General features: G+C 53.3%; 1 protein-coding gene and 1 long non-coding RNA gene across 2 annotated transcripts in view; one reads left to right on the top strand and one right to left on the bottom strand.

Annotated features, from left to right (window-relative positions):
* LOC144729127 (advillin-like) overlaps positions 1 to 12,222 on the top strand; it is a 36,016-nt gene extending 23,794 nt beyond the window's left edge. The window contains 8 exon segments of the mRNA XM_078609084.1: positions 990 to 1,148; positions 1,633 to 1,812; positions 2,199 to 2,344; positions 3,105 to 3,249; positions 4,301 to 4,489; positions 5,211 to 5,279; positions 7,541 to 7,780; positions 10,377 to 12,222. Of these exon segments, the coding sequence (XP_078465210.1) occupies positions 990 to 1,148; positions 1,633 to 1,812; positions 2,199 to 2,344; positions 3,105 to 3,249; positions 4,301 to 4,489; positions 5,211 to 5,279; positions 7,541 to 7,780; positions 10,377 to 10,490 (1,242 nt within the window). The 3' untranslated portion in view covers positions 10,491 to 12,222.
* LOC144729134 (uncharacterized) overlaps positions 1 to 13,624 on the bottom strand; it is a 350,979-nt gene that overhangs the window by 143,744 nt on the left and 193,611 nt on the right. The window lies entirely within an intron of this gene.

The raw sequence follows: 13,624 nt of genomic DNA, 5'->3' as shown, positions 1-13,624 counted from the left end.
AGCATAATGACCATCTTCAACAGCAGCAGCAGTATCACCACGTGTTCATCATCATCATCATGTTCATTGCCATCATTTTCGTGGTCACCATGACGTTTCCCATAATCGTTATTATCATGATGTATTAATTGTGATTCGCATAATCATCATCATCAACATCATCCACACACTTTCATCATCATCATCATTATCCTGATCACCATTTAAACATCATCATCACATGTTCGTCATCATCTATGATCATGATTATCGTATGTTTATCACCATCATCATGTCTCTTATAAATAATAATCATCACGATCATCATATCTTCACCATCGTATAACGAATCATCATCATCAGCTCATCCATCGTAAATCACCAGCCGGTCTCCTCAATGACCCCTGAACTCTGCCTGAAGAGCGACTTCGTCTCCGGTGGCTGTGGTGTTGGTGGTTGTGGTGGCTGTGGTGGTGGTTGTGGTGGTGGTTGTTGTGGTGGTGGCTGTGGTGGTGGCTGTGGTGGTGGCTGTGTTGGTGGTTGGGGTGGTGGCTGTGGTGGTGGTTGTGGTGGTGGCTGTGGTAGTGGTTGTGGTGGTGGCTGTGGTAGTGGCTGTGGTGGTGGCTGTGGTGGCTGTGGTGGTGGCTGTGGTGGTGGTTGTGGTGGTGGTTGTGGTGGTGGTTGTGGTGGTGGTTGTGGTTGTGGTTGTGTTGGTGGTTGTGGTGGTGGCTGTGGTGGTGGTGGTTGTGGTGGTGGTTGTGGTGGTTGTTGTGGTGGCTGTGTTGGTGGTTGTGGTGGTGGCTGTGGTGGTGGTGGTGGCTGTGGTGGTGGCGGTGGTGGTGGTGGCTGTGGACGTGGTGGTGGTTGTGGTGCCTGTCATGGTAGTCCTGTTGGCTGCGGAGGTAGCGGTGCGCTGCGGATGTCAAACACCACTTTCCCCATCAGTCTCTCTAAGTCTACACGTGGCGGGGGATCTTTGTCTCTGTGCGGTTGCCGTGGTTGTGGCACAGGGCCGTCACGCGACCAAGGACGAGGTGACCGCCTCGGCGTACCAGGCGGTGGCTCTGGACGGGAAGTACGGCGGCGAGGCTGTGCAGGTTCGCGTCGTCATGGGCAAGGAGCCGCGGCACTTTCTCACCATCTTCCGCGGCAAGCTCGTCATTTACGAGGTGCGAGATGTTGACTACCTCGCCCGGTATGCGGGAGGTTGCGGCGTCGATCCCGACCCTGACGACGCCTGCTTGTGTATTCGGAGTTTGTGCGTGTCTCTTTCCCTCTTACTTTGCCCGTGGTGGCGGGGATTTTTCTACGAATCCTCCAGTTTTCCCCTCGACATTTAGAATCAACTCGCTTTTAGAGCATTTGGCTGCTATAGATGTCCACGTAACCAGCCACTTCGTCGAGCTATCATTTGTGGCCAGGTCGCTTCCGAAAAAGAGCTACATAGCTCAGTGGGCCTCACCTGGTAAAACAAACACAGGTTTCAGTTTTAGTGCTCACTTTGAGGCCCCAGGACTGGTTCGGAACGATCGAACCCAGGTCTGCCGGGTTCCGTAGAGCAGCACGCTAACACCGCACGCACCGCGCGCGTTCGTACTCACGCGTTCGTACTCACGCGCGTGCGCGTCTCCGTCCCGTCGCCGCGGGTTTCAGGGCGGCACGTCGCGGGATAGCCGCAAGGAGCCCGAGCCGCCCGTGCGCCTCTTCCACGTGCGCGGCAACGACGAGATGACCACCAAGGCCATCGAGGTGCCGGCACGCGCCTCCGCGCTCAACTCCAACGACGTCTTCGTGCTCAAGACCACCAACACGTGCTACCTGTGGTGCGGCAAGGTGAGACATTGTTGTCGCGACGGGTTGCGTGGGTTTTCTTTGGGGGGGGGGGGTTTACCTGCAAAGGCACGAAGGCTCAAAAACCCCCCCAAATGTCCCGACGGCCCGAAGGTTCGTCTCTCTGTGTACGTCCGTGTGTGTGCGCGTACGTTCATCCGCGTGCGTCTGTGGGCGCGTGTGTGTGCGTGCACGCCGATCTGTGTGCGTTTGCGCTCATCTGCGTGTGCGTCTGCGGGCACGTTCATGCGCGTACGTGCGTGTGCATTCATCCCGCGTGCGTGTGCATACGTTCATCTGCGTGCGTCAGCGTGCGCCTGCGTGTCTGTGCGTGCGTGCATCTCCGTGTGTGTGCGTCTGCGTTCATCTGCACGCGTGCGGTCCACCAGGGCTGCAGCGGGGACGAGCGTGAGATGGCCAAGACGGTGGCGGAGCTGCTGTGGAAGGGAGACAAGCAGACGGTGATGGAGGGTCACGAGCCCTCCGAATTCTGGGTGCAGCTCGGAGGGAAGTCCTCCTACGCCAACGACAAGCGGTGAGCGGTCGCCACCTCCAGACGGGGTCGGGTGACGCGCGTCGCGCGTCGGCGTCTGACGTTTCGCTCCACGTGCCGGGAGCTTCTCCGAGAACTGAAACATTTCCCAGACCAATTCAGCCCGTGGCGCTGTGTGACACGGCATAGCATGCCGGGTAACAATCCCGTGTCCCCATGCCAGGTCGCTTCTGAAAAAGAGCTATGTAGCTCAGTGGGCCTTACTTAGTAAAATGAAAATAGCACGCCGGGAGACTGACCATCCTGTTGCCAGGTTGCTTCTGAAAAATAAGTTAATACCTCAGTGGCTTTTGCTTGGTAGGATGGGGATGGTGTAGCTTCATTTGTATGTGTTTGGGTGATTTGTTTACCTTTATTGTACTTTGCACTCCGATCATGTTTTTGTAACTGTTTGCTGTCATAACGTTCTTACCCCGTGCCCCGACTGGACATCTCTGAAAAAGCGATTTATAGCTCATCGGATTCCTCCAGCGTAAATAAATATTCTGATTCTGATTTTCCGAATCGGTCCTGGGCCTCCTCTCCTAGGTCGACCCAGCCTCAAATGAGCACCTGGGAAGACAAAGGTGGCCGGGCGTGGTGACCGGCCACCCACCCCCCGCGCCACCGTGCCGGCCTTCATAGCTGCTAGCGAACAGCCCCCAAACGTCTGTTCAACGCTATACGGGGGTGGGGAATCTTTGTCTTTGATTCCGTGTCCCCGGTTGAACCCGCGCCGCCGTTGCCCCCGCGACCTCCGCAGGCTCCAGGAGGAGGAGACGCGTGTGCAGCCGCGTCTCTTCGAGTGCTCCACGCAGACCGGCCGCTTCTTCGCCACCGAGGTGACAGACTTCTCGCAGGACGACCTGGACGAGGACGACGTCATGCTGCTCGACACCTGGGACCAGGTGAGCCGAGCTCGCCGCGGGACGAGGGGTATAGGTCGCGGGGGTTCCCAAAGCGGTTGGTGGTTTGCCAACAAAGCTTCAGACCTCGCGACGCGCCACCATCCACCCGTGCTTCCTTCACCAAGCCCTCTTCAATCTGCAAAATTCTGCCCCACCCACGTGTTTTTTTACTTTTCTGAATTGTTCTGGATGGTTGTTCTGGATTGTTCTGGATAATTCTGGATTGTTGTGGATGGTTCTGAATGGTTGTTCTGGATTGTTCTCCAGGTTCTCCGTTGTTCCGGATTATTCTGGATAGTCCTGGATGGTTGTTTTGGATTCTTCTGGATAGTTCTGGATTGTTGATCTGGATTGTTCTCATGAAATGCCTCTCCTCCTGAAGCTGTTCTAGAACATCCTCGTCAGTTGAATGGGGATCAAGCGTAACTCGCACGTACGATTCATGACATTGGCCGTGAAAGCCTTGGTAGGAAATTAACTCGCATGTATTTGCATAAAATACTCAGTAACTGATTTGCACACGCACGACTAGATACGCGGATGATGATGCGTGCACATGTCTGGGGAGTGGTGGTGTGGCGGTTAGCATGCTGTGCTACAAACCCAGTGACCCGAATTTGATTCCCGCTCGCGGCCAGCAACAGCGGTGATGATTATGTGATCCGGTCCTGGGCCTCCCCCAGGTCGACTCAGCCTCAAATGTGATATTGTATTCGTACGGACGTGGTTCTGGCCACCCACCCCCTCGTGTGCCGTTCCGGCATTCATAGGTGCTCGCTAACAGCACTTGCTCCTACAGCCTGTTAAGGCTATACGGGGGATCTTTGTCTTTGCATGTATGTTGAAATCATTTCACACCGTACGTGGGCAACCACGCAATCTAAACACAGAAACCATTTATCAAGAAATGAGCTCCGGCGGCTTCCTAATGTCGGAAGGAAGAGCGTTCCAGATGACCCCAGAAGCGCATCTGAAAGCGCGCGACGCGGTGCCCGTTCTTTGTTCGATGGCGAGACAAAAGCCTCCGTGTGCGTGCGCGCGTGCGTGGCAGATCTTCCTGTGGATCGGCAAGGGCTCGACGGACACGGAGAGGAAGGAGGCGGTTCGCCTGGCGCAGGAGTACATCGACACGCACCCGAGCGGGCGAGACCGCGACACGCCGGTGCTGGTCGTCAAGCAAGGCTACGAGCCCCCCACGTTCACCGGCTGGTTCCAGGCCTGGGACAGCTTCAAGTGGAGCGTACGTCGTTGTTGTCGTCGTTGTTGTTGTCGTTGTTGTCGTTGTTATCGTTGTTGTTGTCGGCGTTGTTGATGTCGCGCTTTTTTCGCGATGTTGTTATTTTACGTTATTATTACTACCAGCGCTCGATAGAGACACGCTGAAGATTCATCACCCGGGGCACACGCGGAGTGGAACGTTGGACATCGTGCTGAATGTACAACGCGAGTTGTACACCGAAAGCCTTACAGCACCACGATTGCTAAAAGCCACAAAGTAGCAAAAGATGTGATATTGTATTCGTACAACCTTAGTAGGACTCGTGTTATGACATATTCTTAGGTTTTTTCGGTAAAGTCACGTAGGTAAAACATCAAAATTAATGAAAATAAAATAAAATAAAAATCACGACGTTTCGGAGGCAACACAAGTCTCCGTCGAATTAGCTGCATCAAGTGCACTTGATGCAGCTAATTCGGCTGTGACGGTCCCACCTGATGACGGAGACTTGTGTTGCCTCCGAAACGTCGTGATTTTTGTTTTTATTTTATTTTATTTTCATTAATTTTGATGTTTTACCTACGTGACTTTACCGAAAAAACCTAAGAATATGATTCCTTGCAGTCACGAAAGCTTCAAATCTAGAATTCGTGTTATGACGCTTGATTTGCGCGTGACTCGTAATTTCGCGTTAAGCAGCGGTAACGCCGCCGTTAGCGTTGTCGATTTCTTTTGTTCTCAGTCTGGAAAGTCGTACGACGACCTGAAGGCCCAGTTCGGAGACGTCGCTGCCATCACTAAAATCACAGCGGTGAGTTTGTATTTTTTCGCAACGGGGGTACAGAAACAGAACTGCAGACGCCACTTCTCTTGCATGGCTCGGCGTTGATCTCGAGCATTGCCAGGCCACCACGAGCCACAGGCGGCACCTGGTGGCCTTTAGCGCGGGCCCTGACGCGCGGTCCACCCGACAATACACAACTTGTGAAAGCACCCCCCCCCCCCCATGCTTTCAAATGGTGTGGCAGCCCTCACACTGACGATGTCTTATCGTCGAAAATGCCCCCCCCCCTCTGATGGAAACGAGTGAAGAACACCGAACTAGTGCGGCAAGCGCCACGTGGTTGAGCCCGGCAATTGCGTCAGGAGTAGTAGCCGACGGGTTTGTCACTGCCGATGATGTCTCCCTCACGTTGCTCTCTGTGTGAGTCGGTGGATATCCATGTGAGTCTGTGGGTCTCCATCAGTGCCGGATTAAGCTAGTGCGGGGCCTGTAGCATATGTCATAAAGGGGCCCTAAATGCAAAAACACATAAATATTAAAACACAATTTTTTTAACTTTCATAGTAAAGTAATTGTATTTTTTTATTTTCTATACAGCCAGATATTACGACCAGTCGCTAACCTTAAACACCCAGTCGTTCATAAAACTGAAGGCAGTATAGTACTATAGTAATAGAGCAAGTGCAGAATCACTGAACCGGAATTGATATCTTGACAGCATTTATCATGGAGCCCTTGAAAGTGCGGGGCCCATAACATATGCTGCTTTTGCTACTAGGATAATCCGGCACTGGTCTCCATGTGAGTCTATGGTTCTCAGTGTGAGTCTATAGGTCTCAGTGTGAGTCTATGGGTCTCAGTGTGAGTCTATGGTTCTCAGTGTGAGTCTATAGATCTCAGTGTGAGTCTATACGTCTCAGTGATAATCTGTGGGTCTCCATGTGAGTCTATAGATCTCAGTGTGAGTCTATGAGTCTCCATGTGAGTCTATAGATCTCAGTGTGAGTCTATAGATCTCAGTATGAGTCTATAGGTCTCAGTGTAAGTCTATGGGTCTCCATGTGAGTCTATAGATCTCAGTGTGAGTCTGTGGGTCTCCATGTGAGTCTATAGATCTCAGTGTGAGTCTATAGGTCTCAGTGTGAGTCTATGGGTCTTCATGTGAGTCTATAGGTCTCAGTGTGAGTCTATAGGTCTCAGTGATAATCTGTGGGTCTCCATGTGAGTCTATAGATCTCAGTGTGAGTCTATAGGTCTCAGTGGGAATCTGTGGGTCTCCATGTGAGTCTATAGATCTCAGTGTGAGTTTATGGGTGCCACGTCAGTGTATGGTTCTGTATGTGAGTGAAAGGTGATCTATCTAATCTAGTTTATAATTATAGAGTGCCTTCACTCAAGGGGCTTGACACAGCTTAACGACACAATGAGTACAATGATGTCGATGTCAGGGGCATGCTACGAGGATTGAGGCATGAGTGACAGTGACAGAGGGGTCCTTAGGCATCACGAAAGGGCAGGGGGATGCGACGAGGAACGGAATGAGCGACAGTGAAGAGGTGAGATTTTGAGAGAGGAAGGGAAGGAGGATCGGGGGGGGGCGAGGGGGAGACTGCTTATTGTAAGTTCAAACTCCGGTCGCCTTTTGGTGCGTTTCATCAGGGCGCGATCGCCACCTGTACGCTGGACGTGGTGCTGCAAGACTTCGAGTTAAACATGTTGACATGGTTACAGCAGCAAAGCCACTTTTGCCAGAAATTGACGCTCGGAAAACCAGGAGATTGGCCATCATCACGACCAACTCGCGGCACCGGCTTTTGTCTCGCCGTCAAACAAAGACGGCCACTGCATCGCGCGCTTTCAGATGCGCTTCTGCGGGCCGTCTGGAACGCTCTTTCCTTTCCAACATATTAGGAAAGCCACTGGAGGTGTGCACTCTTAAATAATCTCGCTTGAAAACTCATTTTTTTCAGAACTGCTTCTCGTGTTTAGTTTGTCGTCCTTGTCCCTCACCTCCGATTAGCACGGCTGGCTACGTACGGTGTGTAAGAAGTTCAACATACATACATACATGTACCGACTCACACAGACACCCATAGACTCACGCAGACCCATAGACTCACACAGAGACCCATAGTTTGCTCTCCTTCCCCTGCACCTCGATTGAGCACGGTTGGCTCCGTAACACGCTCAACAATGCCCATGATTCGCGAGCGCGCTCCCTCACCCTCACCACCCTCACCCCGCGCGTGGTGCTCGTGCGTGCTCGCGCGCCCCCCCCCCCCCCCCAGGAGATGCAGGTGACCAACGTCAAGAACCTGGCGGCGGCCGAGGAGCGCGCGAGCGTCCAGAAGGCGGCGGCGGCGGTCAACACGGGCAACATCACCACGCGCGACGGCCCCTCCGGCTCGCCCAACGCGCTGTGGGCCACCGGGCCCATCCCCGTCGCCGACAAGTTCTACGCTCCAGAGCTGCTGCTCAACAAGGAGCCCGACCAGCTGCCCAGCGGGGTGGACGCCCAGGTCAAGGAGGTGCGTAACGCTCGCTCACGCAGAGAACCATAGACTCACGCAGAGACCCACAGACTCACGCAGAGAGCCATAGACTCACGCAGAGACCCACAGACTCACACAGAGACCCACAGACTCACGCAGAGACCCATAGACTCACGCAGAGACCCACAGACTCACGCAGAGACCCACAGACTCACACAGAGACCCACAGACTCACGCAGAGACCCATAGACTCACGCAGAGACCCATAGACTCATGCAGAGACCCACAGACTCACGCAGAGGCCCACAGACTCACACAGAGACCCACAGACTCACGCAGAGACCCATAGACTCACGCAGAGACCCACAGACTCACGCAGAGACCCACAGACTCACGCAGAGACCCACAGACTCACGCAGAGACCCACAGAATCACGCAGAGACCCACAGACTCACGCAGAGACCCACAGACTCACACAGAGACCCACAGACTCACGCAGAGACCCATAGACTCACGCAGAGACCCATAGACTCATGCAGAGACCCACAGACTCACGCAGAGGCCCACAGACTCACACAGAGACCCACAGACTCACGCAGAGACCCATAGACTCACGCAGAGACCCATAGACTCACGCAGAGACCCATAGACTCACGCAGAGACCCACAGACTCACGCAGAGACCCATAGACTCACGCAGAGACCCACAGACTCACGCAGAGACCCACAGACTCACGCAGAGATTCATAGACTCACGCAGAGACCCACAGACTCACACAGAGACCCACAGACTCACGCAGAGATTCATAGACTCACGCAGAGACCCATAGACTCACGCAGAGACCCATAGACTCACGCAGAGACCCATAGACTCACGCAGAGACCCATAGACTCATGCAGAGACCCACAGACTCACGCAGAGACCCACAGACTCACACAGAGACCCACAGACTCACACAGAGACCCACAGACTCACGCAGAGACCCACAGACTCACGCAGAGAGCCATAGACTCACGCAGAGACCCACAGACTCACGCAGAGACCCACAGACTCACGCAGAGATTCATAGACTCACGCAGAGACCCACAGACTCACACAGAGACCCACAGACTCACGCAGAGATTCATAGACTCACGCAGAGATTCATAGACTCACGCAGAGACCCATAGACTCACGCAGAGACCCATAGACTCACGCAGAGACCCATAGACTCACGCAGAGACCCATAGACTCATGCAGAGACCCACAGACTCACGCAGAGACCCACAGACTCACACAGAGACCCACAGACTCACGCAGAGACCCACAGACTCACGCAGAGACCCACAGACTCACACAGAGACCCACAGACTCACGCAGAGACCCATAGACTCACGCAGAGACCCATAGACTCATGCAGAGACCCACAGACTCACGCAGAGGCCCACAGACTCACACAGAGACCCACAGACTCACGCAGAGACCCATAGACTCACGCAGAGACCCATAGACTCACGCAGAGACCCATAGACTCACGCAGAGACCCACAGACTCACGCAGAGACCCATAGACTCACGCAGAGACCCACAGACTCACGCAGAGACCCACAGACTCACGCAGAGATTCATAGACTCACGCAGAGACCCACAGACTCACACAGAGACCCACAGACTCACGTAGAGATTCATAGACTCACGCAGAGACCCATAGACTCACGCAGAGACCCATAGACTCACGCAGAGACCCATAGACTCACGCAGAGACCCATAGACTCATGCAGAGACCCACAGACTCACGCAGAGACCCACAGACTCACGCAGAGACCCACAGACTCACGCAGAGACCCACAGACTCACGCAGAGACCCATATACTCACGCAGAGACCCACAGACTCACGCAGAGACCCACAGACTCACACAGAGAGCCACAGACCCACACAGAGACCCACAGACTCACGCAGAGACCCACAGACTCACGCAGAGACCCACAGACTCACGCAGAGACCCATAGACTCACGCAGAGACCCACAGACTCACACAGAGACCCATAGACTCACGCAGAGACCCACAGACTCACGCAGAGACCCACAGACTCACACAGAGACCCACAGACTCACACAGAGACCCACAGACTCACGCAGAGACCCACAGACTCACGCAGAGACCCATAGACTCACGCAGAGACCCACAGACTCACGCAGAGACCCACAGACTCACGCAGAGACCCACAGACTCACGCAGAGACCCACAGACTCACGCAGAGATTCATAGTTTGTTGTTCAACATACATACGTACAAGGTGAATAAAACGGATGCGCTGCTTCAAGTATCGTACAGGCCACGGTGAGCATGTTGTTGCTCCGTGTGAGAGTCAATCGCAGCTCAAGGCGAGACCGTGCGTTCATTGGGACGTGGTTCATCGACGAGGCCTGTGGGCTAAAGCAGTTCAGATACAATTCACCACTGATGATCGATGATCACGTTGTTCAGACATTACTGGGACTCTATACTCAGGCGAGTCGATCGGGATTTTTAAAGCGCAAAGGCGCCAACCGCTGCACGACGCAACCTCCGATCGGCGCGGTTGGCTACGTACGGTGCGAAAGAAGTTCAACGTGCATACTAACACCCCCGCCCCGTCCGCCTCCCCCCAGATCTACCTCTCCGACGACGACTTTGAGCGCGTGCTGAGCATGAGGAGGGAAGCGTTCTACGGCCTGCCGCTGTGGAAACAGCAAAACGTGAAGAGAGACAAAGGCCTCTTCTGAGGTCCCCGCGCTCGCCCCACCCTCGAGAGAGAGCGGCGCACGAACGCAAACGAAACGTCGGTCGCCCCGCTCGCTGCCGCACAGCCCCCTACCCCGGAGAGAGAGAGAGAGTGATCGTTGACATCATCGTCACCGTCGTGGTCGTCGCCGTCGTGGGGTTTGTAGCGCCGATCGAGCCGCTGCGTCTTTCTCATTGGTTATCGCTGTTGCTGGTGTTCAAACGGAGACGATGGTGATTGAGGGGGGGGAACAGGGCGGATTTCTCCCGTTAGGTCCACGAGCTCAGAATCTCGCAGTCATTTCATTCAGGGGGGTCGGTGCACAATCACTGAACCGGGCTCAACGACGTTTTTGCCGCCCGGTTTCCCATCTCTCTTTTGCGGTCGGCGGCCAACAACGGGCAGATTGCGAGTTTAGTTAATTCCCTTTCATCCCCTGTGGAACACAAAGGCCGCGATGAGCTCCCTCCACTTCTCCCTGCGCTTGGCAACGTGTTGCCGCCGGCTCGTCCGTCGCGGTCTCGCGCCACGTGGGCCTCAGGTCTCCCGGGTGTCCCGTTTGCCCGGTGGTTGTCCGTCTTTTGGAGAAAATGTTTTGTTTTGGTTATACGGTCAACCTTGGTCCATTCTGAGAACGTGACCGAGCCGTCGTGATCTTAGGGCAAACGGGCAAATGTTGTGGCAGCCGAGATTGAGACGAGTGTGGGTGGCGGCGGGGGGCGGGGGGCGGGGGGGGGTGGTGGGGGGCTAATTGTGTAATTCACCTGAATCCATCGGCCCCACGAAAGTTTTGGCGACCTTAAGTGGCACCCCCGATTGCTGCTCTGCGAACATGGACCAGCATCTGCAACGTCCCATCGCGTTCTCTACTCCCCACTGAATAAAAACAAACAATAAATTAAAAACCTTCTCTTCACAAATTCCATCAATTGTCCACCGGAGTGCGCTGCAACCCATTCATTCGATATCGGACGGACGGAAATGTAACGAAACGTCTCCTACTTAATGCTGCCGAGGGAACATTAAGCAACAGAATTACTGTCGTTTTATATAAAGTACGATACTATTCCAACAGTGTGTAGTAGTTGTAGTAATTATAATGATGATTACAGGAGTGTCCCACCCTTCATCAATATGCTACTGGGGACATAGGCGACCTCACGGGGGTGATTGTTTGACCATACTTCACCACGCTGGTTAGTGCGGAGCGGGGGGGGGGAATGGTGGTGGTAGCGGGTTGGGGGGGGGGTGGTGCGTAGAACCGGTTCGGATACCACACGCCACTGAAGTTATCGTCGCGGCCCGGGGAAAATGAAGCTCAACATTTTCCCGATTTCGTAGCGCGGTGCTCCAACCCGCCGTGCCACCGCTGCCCCCCTCGACGCAATCGGCGTCGCTTGTTGTCCGTGTCACCCTCTACCGAGGTGGAGTTGAAAAAATAAAACGTAATGCTCTCATCGCGTTTATCGTGTGGTCAAGTGCGACGATTAAGCTTCATTACGGTTGCACGTCTGGCACGCACAGCCCCACCCATGGCAGTCCCGTCACCCCCAACAATGCACCTCTTGGCTTTAAGTGGCGGAGATTTCACGACGGCAGGCGACCGATAGCGAGCCGCAGTCGCTGTGGCTTCACACGAAAGGGGAATTCTCAACGTGATTTGTGCATTTTCAGATTGTGGCTTATTATTTTTTTTCTCCCAAAAATAAATCCAATTCCAGTCTTTCTCGAAATGTCATCACCTGTGAGTAGTTTTTGTTGTTGTTGTTGTTGTCGTTGTTGTTGTAGCTCTCAACAGTTGTTGCTACTGGAGGACGAGTGCGAGGGCCAACTTGGCCCAGACACACAAAGACAAAGGTCCCCCGTGTAGCCACAACAGACTGTTGGGGCAAGCGCTGTTAGCGAGTAGCAACTAAGAATGCCGGCACTGTGGCACACGAGGGGGTGGGGTGGATTGCCTGAACGACGCCTGCCCACCTTTGTATCTCCAGTGGCGATATTTATACACACCGCACCAGGTACTAATTTGACGCTGAGTCGCCCCCTTGGTAAGCCCAGGACTGGTTAAGATAATCGTCACCGGCGTTGGCCGTGAGCTGGCATCAAACTCGGATGGTCGGGTTTGCAGAACAACGTTGCACCACTGCACCCCATGCACTCGATCGCATGCATTGCACACTTCAAAGACACGTGTCCCTTTAAAGCAGAAAATAAAAAATGTTGTTCATCTTCTTGGTTCTTTCGGTAAAGTCACGTAGAAGGGAAATAATAAAGTAATAAAAATAAAACATAATAAAATAAAAAGAATGTTTAATTTTTATTATTTTATTATTTCCCTTCTACGTGGCTTTACCGAGAGAACCAAGAAGATGAATCCCTGCAGTCACGAAAGGTTTAAATCGAAAAAGATGTTCGTGCTCAAGCAATGAATGAACTGAATGGGTTAACTCTGTCTGTGTGCTAGTCATTGGCGTGTACGTATATTGAACTTCTTTCGCACCGTGCGTAGCCAACCAAACACAAAAAAGCGAACTCCTATCATCCGCGCGGTGGCTTTTGGCTAGCCATCAAACAAAGACGGTCACTGCATCGCGCACTTTCTGCGGCCGTCTGGAACGCTCTTCCTTCCGATATTAGAAAGGCACTGGAGCTTTGCACTTTTAAATCATCTAGATTGACAAATGAATTGTCTTAAGAACTGCTTTTTGTGTTTAGTTTGTTTAGCTTACCCCCCCCCCCCCGTACCTCCGATTAGCACGGTTGGCTACGTAAGGTGCGAAAGAAGTTCAACATTCATGCAGCACAACAGAAGAGCAGCACAACAGCAGGCACGGACACCCATTGTGCGAGGGAGCCGAGTCCGAGGAATGCACAGAGGACACTGGCCGTGGCAGAGCGAATCAGAATCAGAATATTTATTTAGACTGGAGGAATCCGATGAGCTATGAAGCTTTTTTTCACAGATGTCCGGTAGGGTCGGCTCAGAATGTTACAGCAACAACAACAAATACAACAACAACAACGAAAACAACATCGGAGTGCAACGTACAGGAAGGGTAAGCCAACCAAACAAAAGAATCACCGAATCAACAAATTTCACGTCAATCTTGATTTGAAGCTTTCGTGACTGCAGGT

This window comes from Lampetra planeri, chromosome 31 (genome assembly GCF_965212315.1).
Source record: "Lampetra planeri chromosome 31, kcLamPlan1.2.h2, whole genome shotgun sequence".
In the NCBI taxonomy this organism is placed as follows: Eukaryota; Metazoa; Chordata; class Hyperoartia; order Petromyzontiformes; family Petromyzontidae; genus Lampetra; species Lampetra planeri.
This window is presented reverse-complemented; position numbering and strand designations above follow the sequence as displayed.